At 49.1% G+C, this 27,497-nt stretch overlaps 1 protein-coding gene across 4 annotated transcripts in view; it reads left to right on the top strand.

The window, feature by feature from the left end:
* The window catches only part of Sfxn5 (sideroflexin 5), a 120,682-nt gene that overhangs the window by 78,524 nt on the left and 14,661 nt on the right, over window positions 1-27,497 (top strand). For 2 of the 4 annotated variants that reach the window (XM_031382368.1, XM_031382369.1), the window contains exons 11-13: window positions 17,475-17,590; window positions 19,525-19,610; window positions 25,715-25,832. In XM_031382368.1, the coding sequence (XP_031238228.1) occupies window positions 17,475-17,590; window positions 19,525-19,610; window positions 25,715-25,832 (320 nt within the window). The remainder of the gene's footprint in view (window positions 1-17,474; window positions 17,591-19,524; window positions 19,611-25,714; window positions 25,833-27,497) is intronic. The other 2 variants (XM_031382371.1, XM_031382370.1) reach the window with 2 other exon arrangements.

The raw sequence follows: 27,497 nt of genomic DNA, 5'->3' as shown, positions 1-27,497 counted from the left end.
AAGATCATCCTTAGCTATGTGAGATCTCTAGAGAGTGCAGTTTATTTTTAAAGAAATAACTGTAGATGCAGCACAAAGCAGATCAGCATTTGTTCAAAGAAGGGTACATGAATACTAAGAACCCTAGATCAGAGTCCCCCTTCTTGGACTCTTTGCCAGAGAACAAAGGTGGGGGCTGGCACAGGGCCTGAGGTTCTGTGACCTTCCTGATGTTCCTGCCTAGTCTAAGGAGCTGAGTCAGCCAGGCTCATGGCCATGACCTGACCTTCTCCTCCTGTGTGTAACATGTAGGCTTGGGACTCTCAATCTGTGGCTCACAGCTGCATGTGAGGCCACAGACCAGACTCTATTGACAGGAACGTGCCGTGGAGTACCTACCGAATGGGGCAGGGCCCCCACCCCCATGCCCAGTGGCTAATAAACTCCCAGAACCAAACACCCAGTGGAGCCTAGCCAACTCAGATAATTGCTATAGCAACTCCACAGTTGTAATGAACTCTTAGCTATTTCTGCCGTGGGCCATTAATGAAATAACTCTTTAAGTCTGACTTCGTCATGGGGTCTAATTGAGCAACAAACGTGGCTACTCAGTGGCTGGGGCTGTCTATGCCACCAGGGCTGGAGGGTCAGAGGCAGCCTAGACTGGCTCTGAGGCTCTGCTGAGAGGTAATTGGGACTTGAGGGGCAAGCCTCAGATAAGAACTTTGCCAGTGGCTTGTTCCAACCCTCTCCAGCCCCCAGTGTGCTGTGTGACCTTGAGCTGGTCTTAACCTCTCTAGGACTCCCTCAGGAGGGGAGGCCTTTCCTCTGTTCTGAGACTCTCTCCCTCTCACCTGCTCCTCCAGCGTTAGCCTGATTCCCCTCCCATCTTCTTGGGACTCAGTCCTCCTACCCCAGTCCAGCTGTTCTAAGCAGGCTTGAGGCCCCTATATCCAGAGCTGGTTCTAGTCATTGTGCTTTGCAACTTGCTCCTCCTCATTGCCAAGCCTATCTGCCATGGGGCTTCTGTTCATTCCACTGTCAGTGATTGCCACAGTGAGGTCAGAGCCGTCATCTGCTCCCTGCACTTGGTTTCTCTCTGTACCATGTCCCTCCGTGCCCTGGCCAGGACAGAACATCTATAAGTCACTTCCCCCTTGCTTTCTGTGGCAGGATGGCTAGTCACCACTAGGGCCCTGGCTGAAGCTCGCTCTGTACTGGTTCCACCATGTGACAGGCCCACTTTCCCCTTATGGAACAAGTGTGATGGGAGGACTCTGTGGTAGGAAGGAATGGGATGCAAGAGAATCTGTAAGTGATGGGGGGTCCTGAGAAGACCCCAACCACTCCTCTTTCCCTAGGCAAGCAAGGAACATGGAAACTCCCTTGAATTGCTGTGTTCCCCACTTCTCTGGCTGGCCTCTACATGCCTGTCCAGGTGAAAGTCTGGGAGGCAGGGTAGGATGTGTCTTCTCTGGGCTCTGCTCTGTCCAGAGCCCAGATCACTCCCTTAACTCACCCAGCTTGGAATGCTTGGTCACTGTCTAACTCTGCTTCTCCAACCTGGGACCACCTCAAAAATCATCACATGCTTCCACTAGGTTTGCAGAGTCCATAACCCCCAGGGGATACCCATCCTTGGCGTACCTCATTTAGTGCTGGAGGGACCCAAGGCAGAGCTTACCACCTCCTTCTACAAAAGAATGCATAAACTCCAAGCTACACCTTAAGCCGAAAGCCGAGGCCTCCCTACCTCCACCCAGAATGACTCCATCTTGTGGAGAAACCTGCCTTTGGAGCTGAGAGACTGAGGTGTGTTCCGGGGGTGGCCAGTGTGCGGTGTCTTGCAGTGAGCACAGCTCCAAGCTTGCCCTGACTTCTCATCTAGGATTGTGTGAGCCCTGGTGTGCATGTAAGTGCTGAGTGCACAGAAAGTGAGCCCCAGATGCTCCCTGCAGCCACCCCCCCTCCGGGAGGTTTTCTGCACCCACAATACCCTGCCCTGGTCTAGAACAGCAGTCATGTGGGAGATGGTGGTTTCTATTTATACATGGAGATAGTAGGAAAGAAGGTGAGCCTGGGAGCATGTGTGCTGGCGTCGGAATCGATTGGGGACTGGTAATTAATTTGTTTAGACCTTAATTAATTCTCCAGTTCTTTCTTATTTGTGGACTGTCACGCTTAATTGTGTTCAGGAGCTCAAGCTTGGAGCAGGCCCTCCGTTAATTGATGTGTGGCTGCCGAGCGGTGGAAGTTAATGGTTTGGGAAGCTGGGCAAACAGTGCCATTAAAGGTCAACAGAGGAGATGCTGGAAAAATACACACCTCTGGGTCCAGCCACTGGGCTTCAGGAGCTGAGCCTGCTCTACAGGAGGCAGGTCCCATAGAGAGCCTTTCTTCGAGGCCTTGGGGGAAGTGTGCTGGGAGGTAGCACTTGGTGTGGGTCTCACAATAGACACTGAGAAAACAGGCAGGTCTGTGATCATAGGCCTTGGAGCATGCCTCCAGAGATGTGGAAATGCCAGCAGTCACATACTTAATGTATCTTGTTGGAGTTGCTATCCCTGGCTCCGTGTGCGCATGTGTAGACGGGAAGCCCCGCTTCACTCTACCATGGAAGGGGAAACAGCAGTGAGAACTTTTGGGTAATGAAAACCTTAGCTGAACCCTGCACACCCCTAAGCTTGTGCCTCTGTATTTTTTACTGTTCTCTTGCCGTAACAAAAGTCCCTGAAGGAAGGCAGGAGTTATTTTGTACGGTTTAGTCGGACATAGTGGCAAGATGTCACAGTGGCAGGACGCTTGGGTCAGTTTGTAAAAGCTTGGGCAAGTAGAGAGCAGTGACTGCTGGTGCTCAGATCTCTGGCCCCCTTTCATTCAGCCCTGGGCCCCAGCCCTTGGCATAGGACTGCCCACACTCAGGGTCAGTCTTCCCACTCACTTAACCCACTGTAGAAATTCCCTCACAGACAGATCTGTCTTCTACGTTGATTCTAGATCCTGCTAAATTGAGAGTCAGTATGTCAGCCTTTCATAGGATAATGATCTTTCATAGACTAAAACTTCCATCCTCGACTAGGGAGTCTTCTGGGGGTCATTCCTAGGGGGTCCCTTTTATGAGTTGTCAAAATTTTTTTAACTGCCATAAAAAATATTCCTTGTACTCCTTAGAGAGCTGTTGCCGAGGACTTGTAGAAAGTCTTGGGGAGGGGTCTCCTCCTTCTTCATACCCAGCGAGCCTAGGAGCTACCCTTTTGCGCCCTTTCTATGCCCAGCCACAGAGGTCTCCATGACATTGACTCCCAGTGTGCTTCACTCCAGGAGGTAGCTGGCAGTGCTGGCTGCCAGAGCCTCAGCCCCTCCCCCATTCCTCATCCCCTATGAGTCAGGAGGCAGTGCTGTGTGGCAGTGCTGTGTGTGGCAGCCTGGGGCCCTATGCCGGGTGTCCTCCATGAGGGTTAACTGTGCTTCGAGAGACACCCATGTCCCTTTGAGGCTCCTCTGGAGGCTGGAGGAACCTGCCTGGACCTTTGCTATGCTTGCTCCTCATCCCACTGCAGCTTTGGCTGCGCTCTTCCACTTTGCCTCTTGCTGGGCTTCAGGCACATGACCCTGCTGCCTTCTCTTCCCCATACTTCAGCCCTACACTGGGCTGCCAAGCACTCTGTATCCCTGTATCTATCCAGGTTGGGCCATTCAAGTTCACCTTTGCCCCCTTCATCAGACTGTGTGGGTGTTCCGGGATCTTGGGGTTACCATTCCCCAGCCCCCTCAGCCAGCAAATAGTCAGGGGACGTATTAGTTACTTCCTCGTTCCTGTGACCGGATATATGTGAAGAAGAAACTTAAAAGAGAAGGAATTTATGTATTTTGGCTTTCAGTTTAAGAAGGGGTGCATCATGGTGGTGAAGTCATAGCAGCAAGAACCTACCTTGGGGTGGCTGGTGACATTGAGCCTACAGTTAGGAAGAAGTGGGGGGGGCTGTTAGACTTCGGCTTGACACCCTCCCCCCATTTTCATGTGTGTGTATGCATGTTTTTTTTGTGTCTGTATGTGGGCCCATGTGGATGCGCATGCATACATATATGATGTATGTGTGTGCATGTGCGTGTGGAGACCTGAGGTTAATGGTGGGAATCCTCCTCCATTCCTCCCACCTTATTCATCCAGGCTGCATCTCTCAGTCAGACCCAGAGCTTGTTGATATGGTTAGCCTTGCTAGCCAGCTTCCTCTAGGGACCCCATCTCTACCTTTGGAGGCTGGAGTTACAGGTGGGTCACTACTCTCACCCAGAATTTACATGGGTTTCTGGGAATCCAAACTCCTCAGTACTTGCCCAGCAAGTACTATTAACTGCTGAGCCACCTCCCCCAACCCTATACCCTCCTTTTGTTCAGTGCAGAACTGCAGCTGAGGCACGATGCTACCCATTTCAGGGTGGGTCTCCCCTCGGTTGATCCTCTCTGGAAACACCCTCATAGACACCTCCAGAGGTGTGTTTCTATGGTGATTCTAAATCAGGTTGACAATGAAAATTAGCCTGGCAGGGTCTCGTGTGGGGTTTGTTAATGCTTAAACAAGCGTGTTAGCGCCAAAGGTTCAGCTTCAGTTGCTCAGAGAGGAACTCTAGCCAATGGCATTGATGACTAGAGTCTGTTTTAAGTGTTCTGGCTTTTTATGTCTTGGTTCAGTCTTTGAGTCAGTAGCTCGCCCACCCCCCACTGACTCAAAGATAATGATAAATGATCAGTAGACCATCCCTCACAAACTTATCCCAGGCATATATGCTCAAGTCTTTCTGGTCTATGGGCACTACATCCTTGAAATGTTATCCTAGGATCATCCTGTAAGTTTTCCCAGGGATTATACCAGGTGCCAGGGCCTCATGAGCCCTCAGTGCAGGTCAGCTCTCCATTTGCCCTTATTGCCCTGACCAGGGTGACAAAAACCAACTATGGTGGCACATTCTTATAATCCCAGCATGCAGAAGGGGAAGAATCAGAGTTTAAGATTATCCTTGGCTACACAGTGAGTTCAAGGTCAACTTGGATGGCAAGAAATGCTATATCAAAATATCAAAGCATGGGGATGCAGAGATGGCTCAGCAGTTAAGTATGTACTGTTCTTACAGAGGACCCCAGTTTGGCTCCCAGAATCCACATTCAGTGACTTGCTGACATCTGTCACTCCATCCTCAAGGGAGATCTGACACCTCTAGCCCCTGTAAGCACCCACTCACGTGTACATTCATATACACTCTGTGTACAATCTGCACAGAGACATACACACACTCTGGCATTGTGGAACATTAATTTGGAGACAAGCGTTGGTCAGATGCTCAAAATGGCACAAAAACAAATGTTCTTGTGACAAATGCTGTACCATTTCCTGGAGGCTGGGGCTTGGGCTCGGGGCTAGAATGTTCATCTAGCATGCCTGGGGTTTGGTCACACTATTACAAGGTGTGTGTGTGTGTGTGTGTGTGTGTGTGTGTGTGTGTGTGTGTAGATAGTTACACATTGTTTCCACACAATTTCCAGATACTTCCTAGATTTTAGGAATTTAGCCTAAGCTGATGTTTTAGAAAGTGTGTGTTCCATTTGAAGAGGATCATCCACTGACTTCTCCATCAGAGGAACGTGTGGCCGAGTGACAGGGATTCAGAGCACCCCAACCTATGTAAAAACTCCAGGCATGGCAGCATGTGCTTGTAATCCCAGTACTAGGAAGGCCAACAGGAGGCTGGCCAGGCAGCCTAGCCTAATTGGTAAGTTCTCAGACAATGAGATTTCTTGTCTCAAAGGAGGTGGATGGAATGTCTGAGGATGACACCTGAGGCTGTTCTATGGTCTCCTCAAGCACACAGATACATGCATATCCACATTTATGAACACACATCATGCAGTCATACAAATGTTAAGGGCCATGTCCTGACTTAACTGAGGGACTTGTGGTGAAATACTTGCAGTCAGAGGGGTCGCATGTGCTCTGTTCAGAGCTGGTCCATCCTGAACAGGTCCACCCTGCAGCATGTGGGTCCTGCTAGTTTCAGTTGTATCACTGAAGACAAAATAGCCAGAGTGAAGAAGTTGGTGTCCAGAGTGGCTGTGGCACAGTGTGAGCCTGGCAAGGGTGGCAGGACCTTCTGACAAAGCCACTGTCATTGAGATGAGATGAATGACTCTTGGGTTTAGGAATGTGGCTCTTGTGCAGCCTGACCCAGAAAGCAATAAGGCATATTCATGTGACTAAGTCACCACTTCCTGGGCAACTTGCCTAAGTCCTGGTATCCTGTAGGTGCTCAGTAAATATTACTGAACAAATAGCTTTCTAACCCAAGAGATTTGACCATTTCTAAAACCCAGTAGGTAGAGAGACCTGGAGACAGAGAAGGCAGAGAGGCAGTAGGCTTGGACGATGAAGGCAGGAGGGGCGGGCAGCTACAGGGCAAGGAGACGGTACCTTGGAGCCCTGGATAGGAGCTTAGGGTTTAAGCCTCACTCATTCTGTCATCTGGGAAGCCACTGTAGCCTCCAGCATGGGAGTTAGTGGGCTGAAGAGGCTTTTAGAAGATGTGTCAGTGCCCCACTTCTAGTGCACTCAGAAGACAGCTGTCTTAGCAGGGATCTTGTGTTACTCTGTGTGTGTGTGTGCATGCACACTTGCATATGGATGTGCATGTGAAGGCCAGAGATGCTGATGTCATTTCTTAGGTTCTCTGTCTCTGTCTCTCTGTCTCTCTGTCTCTGTCTCTCTCTGTGTCTCTGTCTCTGTCTCTCTCTCTCTGTCTCTCTGTCTCTGTCTCTCTCTGTCTCTCTGTCTCTCTGTCTCTCTGTCTCTCTGTCTCTCTCTCTCTCTCTCTCTCTCTCTCTCTGTATTATCTCTCACCGGCCCAGGACTTTCTAGAGCTAGACAGCTCTAGGGATCCCCCTGTCTCTATGTCTCTGGCACTAGAATTACCAGCCCAACCTATCATACCAAGCTTTTCCCATGGGCACTAGTGATTGAGTTTAGGGCCTGTGCTTATGCAGCAAGATCATTACTGAACTGTCTCTCCCCAGCTTCCTCAGCAGGAATTTTATGGGCAGAGACTCCAAACTTCAGAGTTAGCTATACCTAGCATGTACAAACTGATTTTTTTTTTCAGTTTAGAAATTTCCAGTCCTGAGTCGGTGACACTTCAGTATGGGCTGTGAAACTTTCCCCTGATTCTCAAGCTATTTAAAAGAAAATGTGGGCCACATAGAGCTGCCTCTCAAATGTTGTATTGGAACATGCTGTGAAATTAAGCAAATATTAAGGCCAATGTTTGGTGAGCATTGCTCCTCCAAAGACAGAGGGGTTATGTTCTGAGAGGGGCTGTGTTCTAAGAAGGACTGTGTCCTGAGATTGAAGAGAGAGAGCATATGAGTTGGTCCATGTGGTAATGTGTATATATGTGTGCCTGCAAATGTGCAGGTCTCCTGCTGCTTGGCCTGAGAGCCTGGCTATGGTAGCTGCCTCAACTGAAGGCCAGGAGCCAGAAGAGACTATTTGATTATCTAACTTTTTATGCAGTTTGAACTGTTTACCATGCTGTGATGGTTAATATTGATTGTCAGCCTAGAATCACCAGAGATAACGCCTCTGGGCATGCTTGGGAGGGATTATCTAGATTAAGTTAATTGAGGTGGGAAAATCCAATACAATGTCGTGGGCTGTGAAAAATGAGAAGGGGAGCAGAGAACCTGACTGTGGATATAAAGTGACCCCCTGCTGTCACTGCTATGATGGACTGTATCCCTCAGAACCGTAAGACAAAATAAACAGTTTCTTCCTTAAGTTGTGGCATGAGGTATTTTGTCACAGCAAGACAGGTAACTAGTGTACATGACACATGTACACTGTGTGTGCTACATGATCCAGAGAAGTGATGGAGGAGGGAAGAGAGCATGGAGCAAGTTTGTCTGGCCCTCCTTGAAGGGTAACAAAGTAGAATTTGGGAGAACTTTGACCAAGTCTGTGTGGAGCTACAAATGGTTGCTGCTTTCTGTTGCTACTACAGAAGTTGGTTTGTTTATATGAAAAAGACTTTCTTGTTTCCTGATTATATTTAATTGACATAGAATATAAGTCCTGTTTCCAGACACAAGCTTGCTTATGTCCTTCCAAAGTCAAGTAAACAGCTGAAAGTTTACAAATCAAAGTAGGTGTGGTAGTATCTGTTTATATCCCCAGGAACGTGAAGGTGGAGACAGGAGGATCAGAGGTTCATGGGCAACCTTGGCTACTGAGCAAGGTAGCCTGGGCTAGCTCTGTCTCGAAGCAAAAACAATAGCAGAAGTGTATGAATCTATGTTAATTTATTATATACATTTAAATGTAATCAAGTACAATGGGATTGTATAAACATAAACACAATAGGTTTTTTGTTTGTTTGTTTGAGACAGTGTCTGTTGCAGTCCATGCTGGCCTTGAACTCAAAATTAAACTGGAAAGGACTTAGTTGACTTCCAAGACATATACCACTATACCGGACAAATTTTGGAACTCTTTCAATGAAAGTCATAAAATTCTAACTTTTCTCCTTTCAATAGGATCTAGCCAGTTATCCTTCCATGACAACTTATTTTCAATTTTGGAATACCGTAGCCAGGCATCATAGCCCACACCTATGGTCTCAGCTTGGGGAGACAAAGCCAGGAGGATCATGAGTCTGAGGCCAACCTGGGCTACAGTTCAAGTCTAGGGCATTCTTGATCCTGTCTCAAGAAGTTAAAGTAAGGGCTATACAGAGAAACCCTGTCTCGAAAAACAAAACAAAACAAAAAAGTTAAAGTAAATGAATTAATAATAATTTATGAAATATTTCAAATAAAAAAAATCTATTGAGGTAACTGAAAAGGTTAGAAACACTTAAAGCCCTGTGCCCTCCACCTGCTTGGTGATGATGATCTCTCCAAGGGCTGCTGGCTGCCATCAGCGGACCCTGTTCATTCAGATTTCTAGATCCTAGATAGGTGTTTGCTTCAGAAACGATCACTTCCACTGTTTATCACCTTGGTGTGCATGCATGCGCATGTGTGTGCATGTTGTCCAGGGAGCTCCAGGGATCCTTCTCTCTCTGTTACCTCCATGCTGGGGTAATAAGCACACACAATCACATACAGGTCTTATTGTTGCTGTTTGTTTTATTTTTATTTTTTACGTGGGTTCTGGGAAATAGATTCAGATCCTCATGCTTATGAGGTACTTTATTGACTGAATCATCTCCAGTCTGTCTGTGCATTTTAAAAACTGTATCATAGTATACTTGTATTAATTACTTTTCTATTGCAGTGATAAAATACCACAGCCAAGACAACTTATAAAAGGAAATGTTGAATGGTTTCAGAGGACTAGTCTTTGATGGCAGCAGGCACTGCTAAGAGCTCACATCTCAAGCAGCGAGCAAGAAACAGAGAGAACATTGGGAATGGCAGTGCCTTTTTTAAACCTCAAAGCCCATCCCCGTGGCACACCTCCTCCAACAAGGCCACAACTCCTAATCCTTCTCAAACAGTTCCACTAACTGGGGAGGCGTATGAACCTATGAGGGCCATTCTCATTCAAACCACCACAATGTTTCAATGTTTGTCTTGTTTTGTTTCTCTCCCTCTCTTTCTTTCTTTCCTTCTCCCTCCCAGTCTCTCTGTGAGAGTGTGTGTGTATGTGTGTGTGCATGTGTGTATGTGTGTGTGTGTGTGAGAGAGAGAGAGAGAGAGAGAGAGAGAGAGAGAGAGAGAGAGAGAGGGAGAGAGGGAGAAGCTGTGGTTATGCTGTGTGGCTGTGCACCCATGATCAGAGGTTAGTAGACAACTTCCAGGAATTGGTTCTCTCCTTTCTGTGGGTTCCAGGGACTGAACTCAGGTGCCCAGGCTTGGTAATGGGTGCCTTTACCCACTGAGCAATCTTAGCAGCCTTTTGCTTGTCTTTTGGAAACCTGCTTTTCATTATGGTTTTGAGATTTTTCTATGTTAATACACACACATCCATTTCAGCTGCCATCTGGGGTCTACAGTGTGACTGTCCACAGTTGATAATTTGGGACCGTTTCCTTTCTCACTGTACAGCTGTGCACACACTTCCACGTACATATGTCCATGTGTACAGGAATGGGCTTTTCTGGACTGGGCTTTGAAAACCTTCATCTGTATAGTGTCTGCCCAGGGAGCTAGAACACAGGCAGATCTGGGCTCTGCTTCGGACTGAATCTCAGCAGCATGGCTGTGCGGAGAATCTAGGAGCTGCAGCTAGAAATGGAAGAAGGGTGTTAGAGTGTTTCTGGCTTTGTAAGATCCTGCCAGACAAAATGCAGGTTTTCAGATCCACGAGGCCTGAATTTCTGTTCCGCAGTGTCCTGTGTCCTCTTGAATATCTCTCACAGTCAGTACCTTTTACATTTGTGTCCATCTGAAGTAGTCTCTTCTCATATGTACATGCGCACACACACTTTGATTTTCTTACTTCTTGTTTTTAATTGTGTGTGTATGTGTGTGCACATGTGTATGTAGGTACCTGCAGAGGCCAGAGGGTTAGAGTTTCAGGTATCTGATGTAGACACTGGGAACCAAGCTGCAAAAGCAGCAAGTGCTCTTAACCTCTGAGCCATCTCCCCAGCCCACCATTTCTTTTTTCTCTTAAGCTATGTAGCCTAGGCTGGGCTTATGTTGATCTTTATGCCTCTGTCTCATAAGCTAAGATTATATTCTCAGGCCCAGCTTCTGTCTCTCACTTTAATTGACTTATTTTTCCTTTGAAGTCCTACTATAGTTGAGAATGTTCTTAAGTTTATTAGACATTTGGGTCTTCAGATAAGAGAAATGGGGTGATCTGAATTTCATATGCAAAAATAAATTCCAGGGCAGATTACAGACCTAACTGTGAAAATAAACATTTTAAATTTTTTGAAGAAAATAGAGATGAACAATGGTAATTTCTTAATGGCACAGAAAGTACTGGAAGAAGGGAAGGATTGCTTATTTAAGGACATATTAAACTGTGTGACAGACGATACCATCCACAAAGTGGGAGGGCCAGGCCACAGTCCAGCAACAGCCATTTGCAAACCATTTGACCAATGAGGATTGGTTTCCAAAATATAAAGAGCTCTTGCAAATTGATTTTTTTCTTAGATTCAGAAGTCTGTCTTTGACTATTCATAAGAGTGAGTTCATGTTTATCAAGTTTTTTATATTTCATTTCATAAAACTCTTAGTCTTACATTTTTCTGTGATTTTGATCATTGGATCTTTTTCTTAGTGTGTGTGTGTGTGTGTGTGTGTGTGTGTGGTGGTTTGATTTAGAATGCTCCTGTAAGGTCATATATTTGCATGTTTGGTCCCCAGTCAATGAACTGGAAGGTGTGTCCTTGTTAGAGGGGGTGGTTTCAAAAGTCCAAGCCAGGCCCAGTGTCGCTCTCTCTCTCTCTCTCTCTCTCTCTCTCTTCCTCTTTGCCTGTGGATCAGGATATACAGCTCTCAGCTACTGCTCCAGCACCTGTATGAGTGCAGCCATGTTTCCCACCATGATGATAATGGGCTAACCCTCCGAAACTGTAAGCCAGCCCCAAGTAAATGCTTTCCTTTGTAAGAGTTGTTTTGGTCATGGTGTCTCTTCACAGCAATAGAACAGTGACTAAGACAGTGTGTGTATGTATACTTGCGCTTGGCTTTTTACATCATGACTTCTGGGCTGGAACTCAGGTCCTACGTGACAAGCACTTGGTCCGCTGAGTACTTCCTCAGCTCCTTTTCTTAATAAATTTTAAAACTCTTTATTCTGTTTGGGGCTGGATGGGTATGGGTGACTGAGGCTGGAATCAGAGTAGCTTAAGAAAATACAAGAACTTGCTGCTTTCCTGAAAGTGCATCTCAGATGAGGCACACCAGCCCTGCTGCCCTCCCCCCTCATCTCTGCCAGCTGCCCTGTGAGTCTCTTCAGACTAGACCTCTTATCATCAGTGTGGTAGCTGCAGCTCCAGGTATCACATCAATCCTCCTGTGCCCAGAGGACTCAAGGCCCTGACTCTTGTCTGTTACCCATTGGATGGGAGGAGACCTTTCACAGTATCCCCAAAGACATTCCTCACTAGTTAGGGTTTGGGTCTCCTGTCTTTTTCTAATCACTGATATGGGACATCTACTGGGTGCATTTTGGGGGTGAAATAGCTTCTGTCACCTTCACCCTCCCCATAGTTTTATATAAGCAGACTTTTGTTTATCATATTTAATCAGTATATTTCCCAAGCTTCTCACTCATAATATGGATTAAAAATAGATCTTAACTCTCATCTTTCCTTTTTTAAATTAATTATTTTTATTTTAAAAAAAGTTTCTTTTTTTATGTTTTTCTTTGTGAGACAAGGTTTTACTATGTAGCCCTGGCTGGCCTGGAACTCATTATATAGACCAGGCTGGTCTCAAGCTCACGGAGATCCTCCTGCCTCTGCCTCCCAAGTGCTGGGATTTAAAACATCACCAGTACACCTGGAGAGTTCCATATTTCTAAGATGGGTTCTTAGGTAAATAAAACATAATTGCATTCTCATTGTAAAATTTAAATAATATAGAAACATTTAGGGTAGGAGATATAGAAGTCTCTCAAAACAGGCTCTAAGTCTCAGATTGCATTCTTTCCGCCCTGGGCAGCTCTATGAGACAGGTGTCTTCTAAAACATTACCTGTGTGTTTATGCACATGTGCATTTGGCTCTATCAATGACAAGGCTTGACACTTGTCACCTGCCTGTTCTCAATAGCTTTCTTCCCATCTTGATTTGTTTTGGAGAGAGTCCAGTGTGAGTTCCCTAATGGTGGACATTTAGCTTGTTTCTAATTATTTGCTCTTACAAACAGCACTATAATTAACATCCTTGTAAATGTCTCTTTGTGCATATGGGCAAGCATTTCTTTAGGGTAGCTATCTATGGTTTGGCAATTTCTACTGCCTTTAATTGCATTGCCTGGTATCTGGCAGACGATCTTCTGCATGTACAATAACTTTTCGTGTCCGTGCACCATTATAGTGTAAGTTTTAAAAAAGATGTTTCAGGCAACAATTAGGAATCTAAGTTTGAGCTCAAGTTCTGTGTGGATGGCTGTGGTCGGCTGAGGTGACAACTGAATGAAGCGATCTTACCCGTCGTTAAATCCACAGGGGCCCTGTCAATTATGTTGGATAGCAGACAAGGTTCCCCTGCACCCTGACATAATTATGATTATGTGTGTGTGTATGTGTGTGTGCATGTATGTTGAACACTCATGTGCCACAGCACCTGTGTGGCGATCCAAGGACAATGTGTAGGAACTGGCTCTTTTCCTTCTACCATGAAGACTCCAGGGGCCCAACTCAGGTTGTTAGCCTTGGTGGCAAGTGCCTTACCCACTGAGCCACCTCACATGTCTACACCTTGTACTTTGAAATCAGAATTGCTGACTGACACCTAGTGTTTAGCTATTAGGTTAGTGAGACTGGCCAGCAAGCATAGGCATCCTCCTGTCTCCGCCTCCTCAGCATTGGAGGTTCAGGCATGTACTACCACACAGAGCTTTTTACATGGGTTCTGGGGTTGAACTCAGGTCAACCCTGTGCATGCACATTGCCAACTGTACCATCACCCTGGCCTCACACATCATAACCTTTAGGATAGTAAGATGTGGAAAAATGCATCTCAGAGTTGAGGAGTTAGGGGATCTAATTTTCCCTAAGTCTGTGGCCTATATTTCATGAGTGTCTGAACAGCCTTCCTCCTGCACTGGCTAATGCATCTGCTTTCCCAACAGCCAGTTTCTGACACAAGTGTGTGCTGCTTGCCCAGACCCCACTGATCTCTTGTTCTGTGCGAGCTCAGAGGTGGGCTTCTCAGAGGGGAAGCTGCTCTGTCTGTCTCTTACATTGTTCCTTTGACTCTGGATGCTGCCCTGTCAGCTTTTCATTGTCTGCAAGGTTTTACATGGCAGTGGGTTCATGCAAGAACATCTGTGGCAGTCAAGAGTGCTTTTGTCATTCCCTCCCCCATTTCATGATGTCTCCCCGTATTGTCAGTCATGCCTGAGTCTCGAATGGTGCCGATCTGAGTTGAACATGTGCCAGTTTTTGTAACATTATCGCTAATAGACTGCTTAATTAACTTGCTGATATTGTCGATGATAGATCTGTTGTTGTGTCAAAAGGGAGACCCATGTATATTTTCTCTCTCTCTCTCCCTCCCTCTCTCTCCCTCTCTCTCTCCCTTTCCCTCCCTCTCTCTCTCTCCCTTTCTCTCTCCCTCCCTTTCTCTCTCTCTCCCTCTCCCTCCCTTTCTCTCTCTCTCTCTCTCTCTCTCTCTCTCTCTCTCTCTCTCTCTCTCTCTCTCTGCAATGGGATAGGAGAGATCTGGGAAGGTCTCTGGGGGGAAATGGAAAAATTGAACAGTCCAGATGAAATAGTTGAAGTGCAGTCCCTGCATGGCACATGTTACTTGTTACTTGTTACTGGGGATGATTGTAACTAGACTCTAGGGGCAACAGAAAAGATTGAAAGGCATATGCCATCTGCATAGCAGGTCACGTCGAAGAATGCTGTCCATGGTAAGGGCTGCCATTGGTTATCTCTTTTTCATCCAGGTGGCTTAAGTAAGAGGGCCATTGCTCCCCAGTGACATCCTGGAGAGACTTCCTGAGGGGCAGATGCAGGGTTAAGGAAGTATCTCATATAGCCCCAGCTGGTTTGGAACTCAGTTTGTAGCTGAGGATGACTTTGAACTTACAATCCTCCTGCCTCTGCTTCCCTTTGGAGTGTTAAAATCTCAGCTCCACATCACCACTCCTGGTTTTACTTTTTTTTTTTTGTCTCACATGTGTCTTGTGTTTGAACTAAAGTTCTCTGTCCTGCAGTCTTTACATCCGCACTTGGAAACTGTGGAAAGCCAGTTGCCGCCCTGCTTCTGAACTGGCCCACCACCACCTTCAAGGCCTGCCTCCCCTCTCTCATCAGCCCTCTGTTCTATATAAACACACACAGTGAGGCCTATAGTCATTTGAGCTTCCTCCTGCCTTCCTGACCTGGTGGGTGCAGAGGCTGGCATTCAGTGTGAGTGTAGCCTGTCCCCTGAGATCTCCTGGAGACCCTACCTGCAGTACTGAGAATGCCCAGCAGGAGGGACAGGACTCGCTGTCTCCTGCTTGGGGACCACAGTTGTGTCACCTTGGCTGGAACAGTAGTGCTGGAAGTGGAAGGCATTCTTGAGGGCAGGGGTCCACCCTCTCAGACAGACAACCCTACTTTCCCACTCAATGATGCCATGCCTTTTCAGAACTCAGGGCCGGGCAGCCCAAAGGCCAAAAGAGGTTGCAGAGTATCTCTGAGGCCACTAGAGGGCAGGTCACCAACAGAGGCCAGGAGCTGCTTCCCAAGGCCACCTAAGAGGCCCGATGGGTCCTGGGCAATCCAGGTCTATCAGGAGGTCACCTTTGAGACCGAGCAGAGAGAGAGACAAAGTCAGGAATGAATCCCAAACTAGGTGACCCAAACCCATGCACTTTGCCCATCCTCCATGGTCTTCCCTCTTACCCCAAGTCAGACCCACTTTCCTAATTCTGCCTTTGGATGTGGTTAAGGTAAGGGTTTCTCAGACATTGTGGAAGCTGCATTCTGGAGGCCGAGGCAAGAGAATGGCCAGTTTGAGAATGGTCTGGACTACATGGAGAGACCCTATCTCAAAACAAACCAGGGTGTGAGTTTCTCTGTCAGGGCGCTGTTGACTTTGGGAGCTGGGTAACTCCTTGTTATAAGACTGCCCTGTGCATTCCAGTGTCATTCCACAGAAGCTGTGTTTCACAGCATCACTGTCTCTGCCAGCCATGTGCCAGTAACACCCCCATCCCAATCCCCAAACCATGAATAATAAAGGACAATCTCCCCACATGGCCCCTGGTTGAATGCCACTTCTTAAACAGGTAAATGTGTGTATTGTGGCACAGGAGTCATGAGGTTTGAGTCCTTGCCACAGAAGGTCCGCCATGGTGAGCGTTGATCAACATCGTGTAGAAACAGTGGAGACACTCAAAGATAGCATATGTGCTCGAAATACATTTCAGAGCTTGTTTGCTCTCCCGGCTTTCCCTCTCCAAAGACTGCAGTGCCTCCTGGTCTTCGCCTCGGCTTATTCCACCTCCCTACTTGATTACAATAGGACAGTGAGTCTCAGAGAGCCCTGATTCCCACACCAGCCTTCACCTGCAGAATCCTATACCCCAGCTGTGAGCACCCTGCACTGCTGGGCTCCCCAGCCATTGGCTCAGATCCCAGGAGCATCTGTGTGCTCCCTCCCACTCCACTTGCCCACTGAGCCCCACCACCCTCCAGCTCCCCAAACCCGGGTGCCCCCCCACTGGAGAGGGGGAAGCAGCAGGTGTTGATGCTAATCAGCGTTCACAGCCCAGAACTGCAGTCGCTCCCAGGCTCACACACTCCCCAAAATTAAACACTCATTATACAAAATTAATTGACATTAATTAGCAAAAATTAAAACTTTAAACACAGCAAGGCGCTTTGGGGGGAGGAGTGGAGCAGGCAGGCTCTGCATTTGTCACCCCCCCACCACATTTCCCACCACCCACCTACCACCCCCAAGTCTCCCCATTTCCATCATGAAGCAGGGCTGGAGGACTTCAGGGCAGATCTCTATCAGTACACTGCCATGGGCCCGGCCTGTGAGTCCCTGTGAAAAGGATCAGGGCAACTGTACCAGCGACCTTCATCTAGTGCTTCTCTAAGGATCCAGGAACCTCCTGTCAACCTTAGGTCCCCAAGATCTCAGCTGAGTCTAGGAAGAGGTGTGGCCAAGTGGAGCAGCTCAGGCACGGGAAGACTCTAATTGCTCCCCCCAGACCCTCACTCTGGGCATTCTGAGGTTCAGGCACCGAAATCTTTCCCCACTGTTCTGCTTTGCTGTGTGACTTCAGTTAAGTCACCCTTGCTCTCTGAGCTTGTGTTCTATTCACATGATGAGGGGGAGATGCTGAGCAAGCCCTGAGGTCTGCTCTGTCAACTGCTGTTGTGGATGCCCATCTCTTGGTTGGCTCTAGTGAATTTGGGGAGTGGCATTTAAAAGCATTTTATGTAGCCAAGGGACTGAGTTGCTGGTGGTGGAACATCAGGCCCCAGGGGGATGCATCTCAGGACCAGAGAGCTCTCTCTGCCTGCACATCTGCTTCCTCTGCCTGGAGACCATCCCCAGAAGAGAGGTGAGCAGCGCCCTCTATAGGTGGCAGCTCCCAAAGCCTTCGCCATATTTCCACCTGTTATTTTTGGTCTATGCTTCCCGGGTCTCGAAGGCCCTTAGAGCATCTTTTGCTGGGCTGAAAAGAAAACAGAGGACTCCACCTTTCTGGTTTCACAGAGTTCTTGGGGGTTGGGAGCCCTGGCTGGAGGTGGAGCCAGGTGGAAAGCCAGCTGTGCCTCACTAACCCTCTCTGTATTCCTCTCTCTCCAGCCAGTGCCAATATCTGCAACGTGGTCCTGATGCGGTATGGGGAGTTAGAGGAAGGGATTGATGTCCTGGATGCTGATGGCAACCTCGTGGGCTCCTCAAAGATCGCAGCCAGACACGTGGGTTTCCCAGGGGCTGAGCCCTGCATGAATGGATTGATGCTCCTGTACATAGCCTGTGTATTCCTTGAGGTCTTCTGGACACAGGACTTTTGATTGCTTCTCTAGCTGTCTCCTCCTCATTCCAGTTGCCATCTCTCATCTGTGTGAGCCCTTGGCCTCAGAGTCTGCTCCCTGCTGGGCTTGTTCTCCTGGATGGTCCCTCACTGTTCTCCAACCTCCTCCCTCTTGTCCCCACTGTGAAATATCCCCATTTTTTATCCCAGCCCCTCAGGACCCAGCTCTTCCTCAGAGGTGTTAATTGGAGAGGGCAGAGGAGCCTCCCCAGGGCTTTCTCTCCATGCCCTAGGCCTTCGCAACTTTGTGGGTTGTGAATGGGAAGCTGCAGGCAGTGGTATGAGGGCTGCTACCTCTCTGGGAGCAACAGTGCTGTGAACGCTGGGGCTTCAGGATGTGGAAGATGCTGTGGCTCCTGCAAATGGTTCCTTAGTAGGCCCTCTTCACTGGCCCCGCCCACTATAGCTCTTGTGTTTTACACACACACACACACACCCCACTATACATGTCCTGTGCTTTCTCAGCCTTGTTGTTGATGGTGGTTGGTGGCTTGTCCTGCTGTCCTGAGCTCTAGCCTGTGAGTCATGGGAATGAGACAAAGGGGCAGGCATAAGGGGGTAGAGCATCACGCATGTACCAGTCTCTGTTGCTCAGCCGAGACCTTGTTGATAAGCCTCTGAGCTTCTCTTCCTTCTTCACCCATCTCAAGGGAAGTTAGGCCTATTTAGATCCTGTAAGGGCCAGGGTGGATGTCACACCAGCAGTACACTCTTTGTCCCCTGCCCTGGCTTTAGGCCTTCACGTCCTGCCCACAGGCTCCCGTTCCAAAACCTGGAAAGACCCTCTTCCTGAGGATTACTATCAGCCCCAGTCCTTCATTAGGGGGAATCTGCTCTACTCTATCCCAATCCCACCCTTTCATGGTGCCCTATGAGGATGGTAGAGGTGACAAGGCCGTCTGGTCAGGTCACCCAGCTCCTCTGCAGCCCCAGGCTTCTTTCAATCTTGTCTGGCCTATCTCTGTCTCATTGGAGCGACTTGGGGATCTGTGAGTTGTGAGACATTCCTGGGCATTCCTCTAAGATCAGGAGCCCATGATTCAAAGGGACTCTGTAGTCGCTGTCCAAACATATCAGGCTATGTCTCCCACATCCCAAGCAAATGTCAGGGCAGATCTCCATTGGATCTTGTGCCCCTTACAAAGCTGGCCTTTTCTTACCAAGGCTGTAGCTCAGTTGGAAGGGTACTTGCCTAGCACACACAGAGCCCTGGGTTTGATCCCCAGGACCACGTAAACCAAGGGGTGGGAGTTCATGCCTGTAATCTTAGCATTCAGGAAGCAAAGGCAAAAGAGACTGAGGTCAGGATCATTCTCAGCTACATAGTTCAAGGCCAGCCTGAGGATATAGAAAGAAAAAAATAAAATAATACTTAGAGCCAGGAGACAAAGCTCTTACATATCTTTGTCTTTAATGTATTTTTTAAAAAGCAGCCCACAGCTTCACTCAGCCTGGGAGCCCCCTTCACTCTGCAGGCTCCAGCAATTTGTCCTGGCTTTGTTTTGACAGCATCTTAGGCCCTCTGTGTACCATTTCCCCAACCCCTGATCCCTGGACATCCCAGGCTGGGGAGGCTGCCCTCAGCTACCCTTCCCCCATGCAGAGATTCTGCTCTTCTCAAAGGCTTGTGAGGGTGGGTGGGGCAGTGTAATCTGTTGTCTGGAATCCAGCTCTGTGAGCGCTGCTGTGAGCGAGCCCAGGCTGCCAGATGTGCTGAACAGCAGTGCACACACCTCACACTTGGGGTGGGATTTGCTTCCCTAGTGGATGCTCCCAGCCCCGAGCTCTCCACTCACCCCAACCTGTCCCCATCCTCAGGCCCTGCTGGAGACAGCTCTGACCCGTGTGGTTCTGCCTATGCCCATCCTGGTGCTTCCTCCAATCGTCATGTCCATGCTGGAGAAGTAAGTCAGGCTGTGGGAACAGAGGGGATGCTGGGTGGGGAGCCATGGCCCCTACCTGGTGTGCTTCTGGGGGTGGGAGGCACCTACTCTGCCTTCTGCTGTACTGGACAGTGGTGTTGAAACTCATGACCTTTCCCGTGCAGTTGGCTGGTGCTCAATGCTGTCAGGTTCTCCATGGATAAGCATGGTTCTGCCCTGGTGGAGGGACAGGGTAGCTGGCAGTTTTGGTCGAAATCTGTGTGACCCTTCCAATGTGAATGTGTATGCATGTACATAACTCTCTGTTAGTGAGCAATCTCAGCCTGTTGTAAAGACAGTCTAAGATAGAAAGCCTAGATTTGCAACCTCCCTGAGCCTCTAATTATAAAACTAGAGCAGTATAGGCTGACTGTGGCTCACTCTTGCCATCCAGACGATGAGGCAGTCTTGCAATGCGTTTGAGATAACATGGAGCACATGGTGAATTCTGGCCAGCCTGGGCTACATTGTTAAGATCTTTGTCTCCAAAAAACAAACCAACAACCAAACCCACAAAAAGTAGGCTGGAAGTCGTGGCCCCTGCCTTAAATCTAAGCATTCAGGAGGTAGAAGCATATGGATCTCTCATGAGTTCAAGACCAGCCTAGTCTACATAATGAGTCTCAGGCCCATGCCCTTTTAAAAATTAATTAATTATAATAAAGCAAAAGTGGAATAATAATGATCTCCCTGGCTCCCTCAGAGGACGATCAAAATACAACTATTTGTCATGTCACTGTCCATAAGCTACAAGGGACACCACAATGCTAATAAAAGAGGGCTCCAATTATTAGCACACACAAAGCCCTGTAGACCAGGCTGGGCTCAAACTCAGAGATCCTCCTGCCTCTGCCTCCTGAGTGCTGGGACTGTAGACATGTGCCACCACCACCTTGTTGAGAGCTTCTACTTATTTATTGGTGAGTGTGTAATAGAAAGGTGAAGCCTGGGGTGCAGCTGGGAAGTGGCTGAACAGAGAAGGGGTAAGAAGCAGGGTCCACCTGCCTCCAGAGGCCTGGCAGGCCTGGCTGGTGTGCACATGGCGATAAGCAGGTAGTCACCCTCCCTCTTGTGGGGACCTTATAGGATCCAGTGTGCTTGAAGGAAAGCCTGCCCATTGGGACAAACAGACAAAGGTCCTGGGAGCCCAAGGGAGAGACCCTTCAATCCGAGAAATGGGCAGAGCCTTTGTATCTGAGCACTGAGATTAAAAATGATTAATCTGGAACAGGTATAGTGGCCCAGAACTTAGGCGGCTGAAGCAGGAGGATTGCCATGTGTTTGAAAATAGTCTGGGCTACGTAGTGAGTTCCAGCCTGGGCTAAAATGTGAGATCCTATTTTGAAAACACTTTAAGAAAAAGGGGGAGGGAAGGGAAGAGGAGAGAAGGGGAAAAAAATAAAGGAAGTTAGCAGGGAAACTTACAGCAAATAAACAACAGCAAAAAAATAGATTTGAAGAGGGTAGTTCTTTGTTTATCTGGCCTTAGCATAGCGCTCTCCTGTGAGTCTCAGGACAGGTATGCAGGCAGGGGCCAGGTGAAGAGGACATGGCTTTCTGCCGCGCTGAAGCCCCGTGCTCACACAAAACTGGCTAGTCACCTGTCACTTGTGCAAGCCTGGTAACACAGAGCCCTCACCTGGCAGATTAGGCAGAGAAGTTTTCTTTCTTTCTTTTTTTTTTTTTTTTAAAAAAAACATTTATTTTTATTTATTTTATGTGTATGAATACACTGTAGCTGTACAGATGGCCGTGAGCTATCATGTGTGTGGCTGCTGCTGATCTCAGGACCTCTGCCGGCCCCACTTGCGCTGGCCCCACTCGCTCAAGCGTAATTCATTGTATCATCTGAACAGAAGAGGGTGTCAGATCTCATTACAGGTGGTTGTAAGCCACCATGTGGTTGCTGGGATCCGAACTCAGGACCTTCGGAAGAGCAGTCAGTTCTCTTACCTGCTGAGCCATCTCACCAGCCCCGAGAAGTTTTCTTATATACACTTACACGGGCAACAAAGGACAGTGGAAGCTGGGGAAGCCCAGGACTTGCTGGAAACTTGTCCTGCAAGGCTCAGGAAAGCTGCTGTGGGAGAATGGAGTCTCATCTCCCCAGGCTGGCATCCAGAGCACCTGGAGGATCCAGAAGCCCTTGGCTATGGGCTTTATGGCCCGAGAGAACTTGGCTTGCTTTGATAAAGTAGGCAAATCCACTGCAGACAGCAGAGCAGAGCTGAAGCTTCAACACCCCCCCACCCCCCCGCCTGAGCAACCAGCAGGCAGGGCAGTTTCTAGGTCCCTGAAAAGTACACACAGGAGTGGGGAGAAACCTGGTTCAACCAAGGCCAGCCAGAGGCCCATCCTTCAGCAGGCACTTGCTGGAGAGGAGCGTGACCTGCAGTGCCTTCCTAGTCTGCAGAGGAACCGAGTTTGCAAAAAGTTGAAGGAGGGTTAGCATGTCATTGCTCTGTGGCCTTAAAGTTTGTTTCAGGAGTTATAGGATGAGGTGGTGTGGAGATTATTTTGACTCTGAGCCCTCCCAGCCTCGTGTCTGGAGTACTGCAGGGCCTGCCTCATCCCAGGAGGAAGCTGTTGGGTAGGGAAATGAGAGGTCAATAGTCATGCAGCCTACTAAACAGTTGATCCTTTCCTGGGGCTCCTGGGATGATTCTGAGGGAGAAGAGTCCAGTCCCTGTTCCCTCAGGAATGTTGTGGTAGATACGACTCAAGTTTGTACACTCAAAGACTTATCAATCTCATGCCCACTATTAAACCACAGGACTGGATAGCAGGAGAGGCAGGCACTGGAGCAGAACCAGCTGAGACTCCTAGTAGGGAAGTACGCCCTTTCTGCCTCAGTTTCCCACATAGAAAAAAAATGAGGACACTGCCCTTCTTGCTCTTCCAGGCTTGGCATTTGTCACCACTCCAACATCTCCTTTTCCTGCAGGACAGGCAGCTGTGCTGTCCAGAGTTCTCAGGTGCAGGATTTCAGGGCTTAGGAGAGGGGGCAGCCTGCAGCCTCCACCCTCCCGAGCCAGGTTGGGTGAGGAACTCTGGACAGCCAGGGAGAATAGACAAAAGCACACTTACAAAGCAGCTGACTTGCAAATTAATGGAGCGCAAAGTAGGGCTGCGTTGCAAGTGCTGAAGGAATGCACAGCAATGGGGGGGGGGACCAGCTGTTGTGTGGCAGCAGCCTTGCTTGCCTCTGGCCTCAGTCTATCTATCCTCTCTGGCAGGAGCACTGGGGTCTTGAGTCTGGGCCCCCAGCTAGGACTAGACAGAGGTGGAAAGACTCCATGTGCCCCATTGTCCTTGCCACTGAGACCAAAAGAAGTCTGAGGTGTGAAGTAAGGGACCTCCACCTATGCTGGAAGCTCCTTCCCCACCCCCTACCCTCACCTAAACCTCCTATTCCACACCTTCCCTGTAGACCCTGCCAGCCAGGAAGCTGAGTTCAGTTCCAGTGCTGGGAGGCCAACAGATTTAATCCATCAGTACAGAGGCAGGTGTCAGTGTAGGACAGAAAGGCTGTAGTTTGCTCCCCGAGCCTTGCAACCCTGGTGCAGGATACACTGGAAGAGTGAATGTGGGTGGGTGGAAGCTGGGTGGAGGTCCGGGCCCCACTCATGGTAGATCCCCGAGTCCGCTCCCCCAGCTCCTTCCCTGCCTGTGATCCGGGTCTTCCCTTTCTCCAGGCATTCGCACATCTCTCCATCTGCATATTTTAACTCCCCCAGCTGCCTTTCCAATCCCTGCCTGCCATTTCCCTCTTCTCCCCTCCCCCCATACTGCTGTGCTCTCTCTTGGGGGCTCTGGACTAGACTCCCCAAGAGTCCCCCTGGAGCTCCCTGGACTCACCTGCACATAAGAGAATTCAGCCTGCCTCTTCCAAGAGGAGTCAAGGTCATAATCCCCATGGGTGGGAGCTTGTCCAGTGTTACTTCCGGGAAGTCCCAGAGGACCGTCACCCTTCCCTGCCATAGGTGGCCCTAAGGGCTGTGCCTTCAGGAACCCTATACTCTTGGAGAGCTGCTGCAGGACCAGGGAGACAGCCCTGAGTCCGTCCCAGGCATGACAAGATGATCAGAGATGGACTTGGCCTCATTCCAACCTCTGTGTGACCCCACAGGAAGCCTAAACTAGAAAGATAATGGGGTGTCCCTCCTCTTGGGGTTGAGCTTGATTTTGGCACCCTTTGTCTTGTTCCTCTTATTCCTTGGGAGAGCCCTTATCCCAATCCCCAGTAACTCAACCTAGGCTTTATCCAACATTCACACAGAGCATGGGGTCTGGGCCAGCCAAGAAGGGCAAGAGAACACGTCTCTGGCCAGGATTTCACATCCTTGGTGAGGCAGCGGCAGCCCCGGCAGAGACGATGCACTCTTACCTGCTGCTGAGCTGGCTGACCTTTGGATTCGCTCAGAATTGATAAGCAGTTGGGTCTTGGTTAACACCTGAGTGAGAACATGGAAAGGCAGCCGCCTCTCAGAGGTGTGATCTGCAGACTCATGAATGCCAGTTCCTGGGTCTAATGCCAGCTGAAGGAGGGTCCCATGGAATCAGGAGCCACTTTTAACCAGACCATCCCAGGGTGCACTGGGAGTCTGAGAACTGCTGCTCTCAACCTTGATGTCCTCCGAGGGGGCAGGTGTTCTTGAGTTTGCCCCAGAAGGTAAGAGTCAGAGAGGGTTTGCCTGTCCCCATCCTTGGGATCCTAACCCCAGAGGGATGGATTAGTCAGTTTTCCCTCATTCAGATAAACATCTGAGATAAGGTAGAAAATGTTGTTTTTGACTCTGGGTTTCAGATGATTTCACCTGCCATCTAGCCTTAGCCCTGGGGCATCAGGCCAACGTGGGTTGAGCAGAAACAGAGCAAGGACCCTCTAGAGAGTAGGGAATGTAATAGCAGAGGGACTGGAATTCCCTTATGCCCCTGAAGGGCCCCCACCTCAGTGAACTGAGACCACCCACTGGACCCTAGCTCTTAGCTTCTGCCATCTCCCAGCATGATCTGAACCCTTAACTTGTGGCAGTTTGAAGACATGTAATATCTAGACTGTGCACAGCAAAGGCTTCTCCTCTAATGACTGGAGCCAGACCTGCTCCAGTGGGGGAAGGACAAGAGCTCCTGTCCTAATCTGTCCCACGGGCTGGTCCTGTGAGGCCACTGTGGCCACTGAGGCAGGGTTTAGGGCCCATCTAACATCACTAGCAGATGATCCAGGTATTAAATCCTGTTGACCTTACCCAGTCTCCAGGGGTAGAATGCCATAGGTCCTGACAAACGATGGTTTCTGGTAAGTAGGGTGAATAGGTACTTGTCAGCTAGGGTGGCCCACCTCAGTCCCAGGAACTCATTCAAACTCAGCACACAAAATCTTCCCCCCCAAGTGTGTGACAACTGCATCATGCAGGGAGGTGTAGCTGTCAAAGGGTCCTGAAGTCAGGAGCCAGGAGCAACTACTAGGGTGATAGCCACACAGGGTGTTAGAGTCCAGGCAGCTGCCTGCAGAATTACCCATGGCCACGCCTGCCCACCCTATGGCCCTTGGATGGAAGTGGTAGCTAGTGGGATATCTTCATTTTTCATGCGCAGGACAGGGCTGCATATCCCTGGTCACATGCATGTGTTTGTGCATGCACATGTGTGTGTGTGTATGTACACAAGTGTAGTCGGTGTCTACTTCCTGGATGGCACACACTAGGGTTTTCCTGCTGTTTGGTACATCTAAAGGCCACCTCTCGTATGTGTGTGTTTCTTTAGGAGCCAGGGATGACAGTCACTTCTGTCCGCCCCTCCCTATCACCATGTACAGGGACTAGACACATTGTAGATGGGTGGTCCATTCTAAGAATTTGTTTATGATTTAAGTAGCTGAAGGTTCCTGGCTGGGTCCATCACTGTCCTTCATAGCCATGTGTGGGGAAAACAGTGGTAACTAACAGAAGCCCCGAAGACAGTGTCTACTCTTTTACTAGGCTAGAGATACACTGGACGGCTGAGGTAGCATGGGGCCCAGTTTGGCAGCTCATGACCAGCCAGCCTAGGCTATGTACCTCACGTGGCCTCCCTTCTCTCCACAGGACAGCTCTCTTGCAAGCACGCCCGCGGCTACTCCTACCTGTGCATAGCCTCGTGTGCCTGGCAGCCTTCGGCCTGGCCCTGCCGCTGGCCATCAGCCTTTTCCCGCAGATGTCAGAGGTCAGTGGGGGTCCAGGGCAGGGCAGAGCAGGGAGGAGTCATTTACCATCAAATTAACCCAGTATCGACTGCCAGTACTGAGCCAGGCTCTGTAGTGAGAGCCATGCATGAATCCAGGTGTGATGGCTTATGTCTCTAATACCAACCTTTTAGGCTGTGGCAGGGTTGGGGTGGGGGAAATGAGGCAGGAGGACTGCTGTGAGTTTGAGGCCAGCTTGAGCTACAAAGTCATTTGGAGGCCAGCCTGAGCTACAGAGAATCTTTTAAAAAAAAAATCTTTAAAAAAAAAAATCAATCCAGTGAATGAATCTGACCGAGGCTTAGACCTCTCAATGATGACAGTCAAACAGCAACACAGGATGCTATATAATAGGAAATGAAGCTCAAGGAAGGTTAGGATGGAAGGAAAGAGGCAGCTGAGTAAACAGAATCTTAAGGGGGAATGTAAGCTGGGTTGGAGCTGACCCAGTAAGCAGGGACTCTGGGGACACACAGGCTAGGAATCAGCTGGTGTTAAGATTCTGAAGTAAGTCAGTACGTGGCATTTGATACCTGAATGAGGTCTGCCTTGTGAGCAATAGTGGGGAGAGATGACGTAAGCCAGGTAAAGCAGGCTGGACCTGGGTGGTCCTGGGAACTCAAAGGCTGAAGCGGAGGGGAGAGGAGATGGCATCCAAAGAGCTGCACAAGGGATTCTTGATTGTGAACGGTTGGTCTCCATGGATGCTTCATGAAGCTGAGTTGGAGCTCTGGAGAGGGAACCATCAGGAAGCTGTGGCGGGCATCCAGTGAGAGATGATGGCGGCTTGGACCAGGCTGTTGGCAGTGGGCAGTGAGAAGTGGGGCCATTGTGAGAGTGGGGCAGCCGCTTCCTTGGGATTCTCGTGAAGAACTGCATGTGGCAGGATGTGCGCCCGGCTTTCTGGTTTTGAAACCAGAAGGTAGATTGTAGTCGCGTTGTCACAAGATGGAGATGGGAAGAGGGGAGAGTTGAGGTAGGACAGAGTTGAGTCAGTTAGACCTATGGGTTGGGGGGGAACCCACGAGCCGTGTAAATGGAGGTGTCCTGTGAGGAGCTGTGTCCCAGGTCTACAATCTAGGACAGTGTCCTAGGCTACAGGGACAGGACGGCTACCAGGTAAGGGCAGGGCCTGACTCACTGAGATGGGAATATCCAAAGTCCTTGAGGCTAGAGAGTGTCCCTGTCCTTAGACTATGAAATCAAAAGTGAGGCTTGGCAGGGAGCTCCCACAGACCTCTAGAGGTTTTTTTAATTTGTTTGTAAATAGGGAGAACCATGAAGACTTCAGGAAAAGAGCAAAGTCCATGAAGGGATAAAAGGACTAGTGTACAGCCCGAGGGACCAGTCTTGGCATGGGAGAGCCCTGTGCTCCTAGTGGCTGGTGGAAAGGGTGGGCAGACGGCAGGTGCAATTGTGGGTGGGGGTATACAGGTCATGACCAATCAGAGGCAAGGGCCAAGACTGCACAGAGTCAAACTTCTGTTTATAACCGCTGAGCTCACAGCTAGAGAAGGCCACTTCTGAATGAATGATTTGAGGACCAGTCCCGCTTCAAGGAGTTGCCCCAAATGGAGGAGGGAGGGCAAGCCAGGCTTCCTGGGGACAGGGACCACAGGAGGTTTAGTGAAGACTGAAAGCTCAGT

Source organism: Mastomys coucha, unplaced genomic scaffold (assembly GCF_008632895.1).
Source record: "Mastomys coucha isolate ucsf_1 unplaced genomic scaffold, UCSF_Mcou_1 pScaffold20, whole genome shotgun sequence".
NCBI classification, from domain to species: domain Eukaryota; kingdom Metazoa; phylum Chordata; class Mammalia; order Rodentia; family Muridae; genus Mastomys; species Mastomys coucha.
This window is presented reverse-complemented; position numbering and strand designations above follow the sequence as displayed.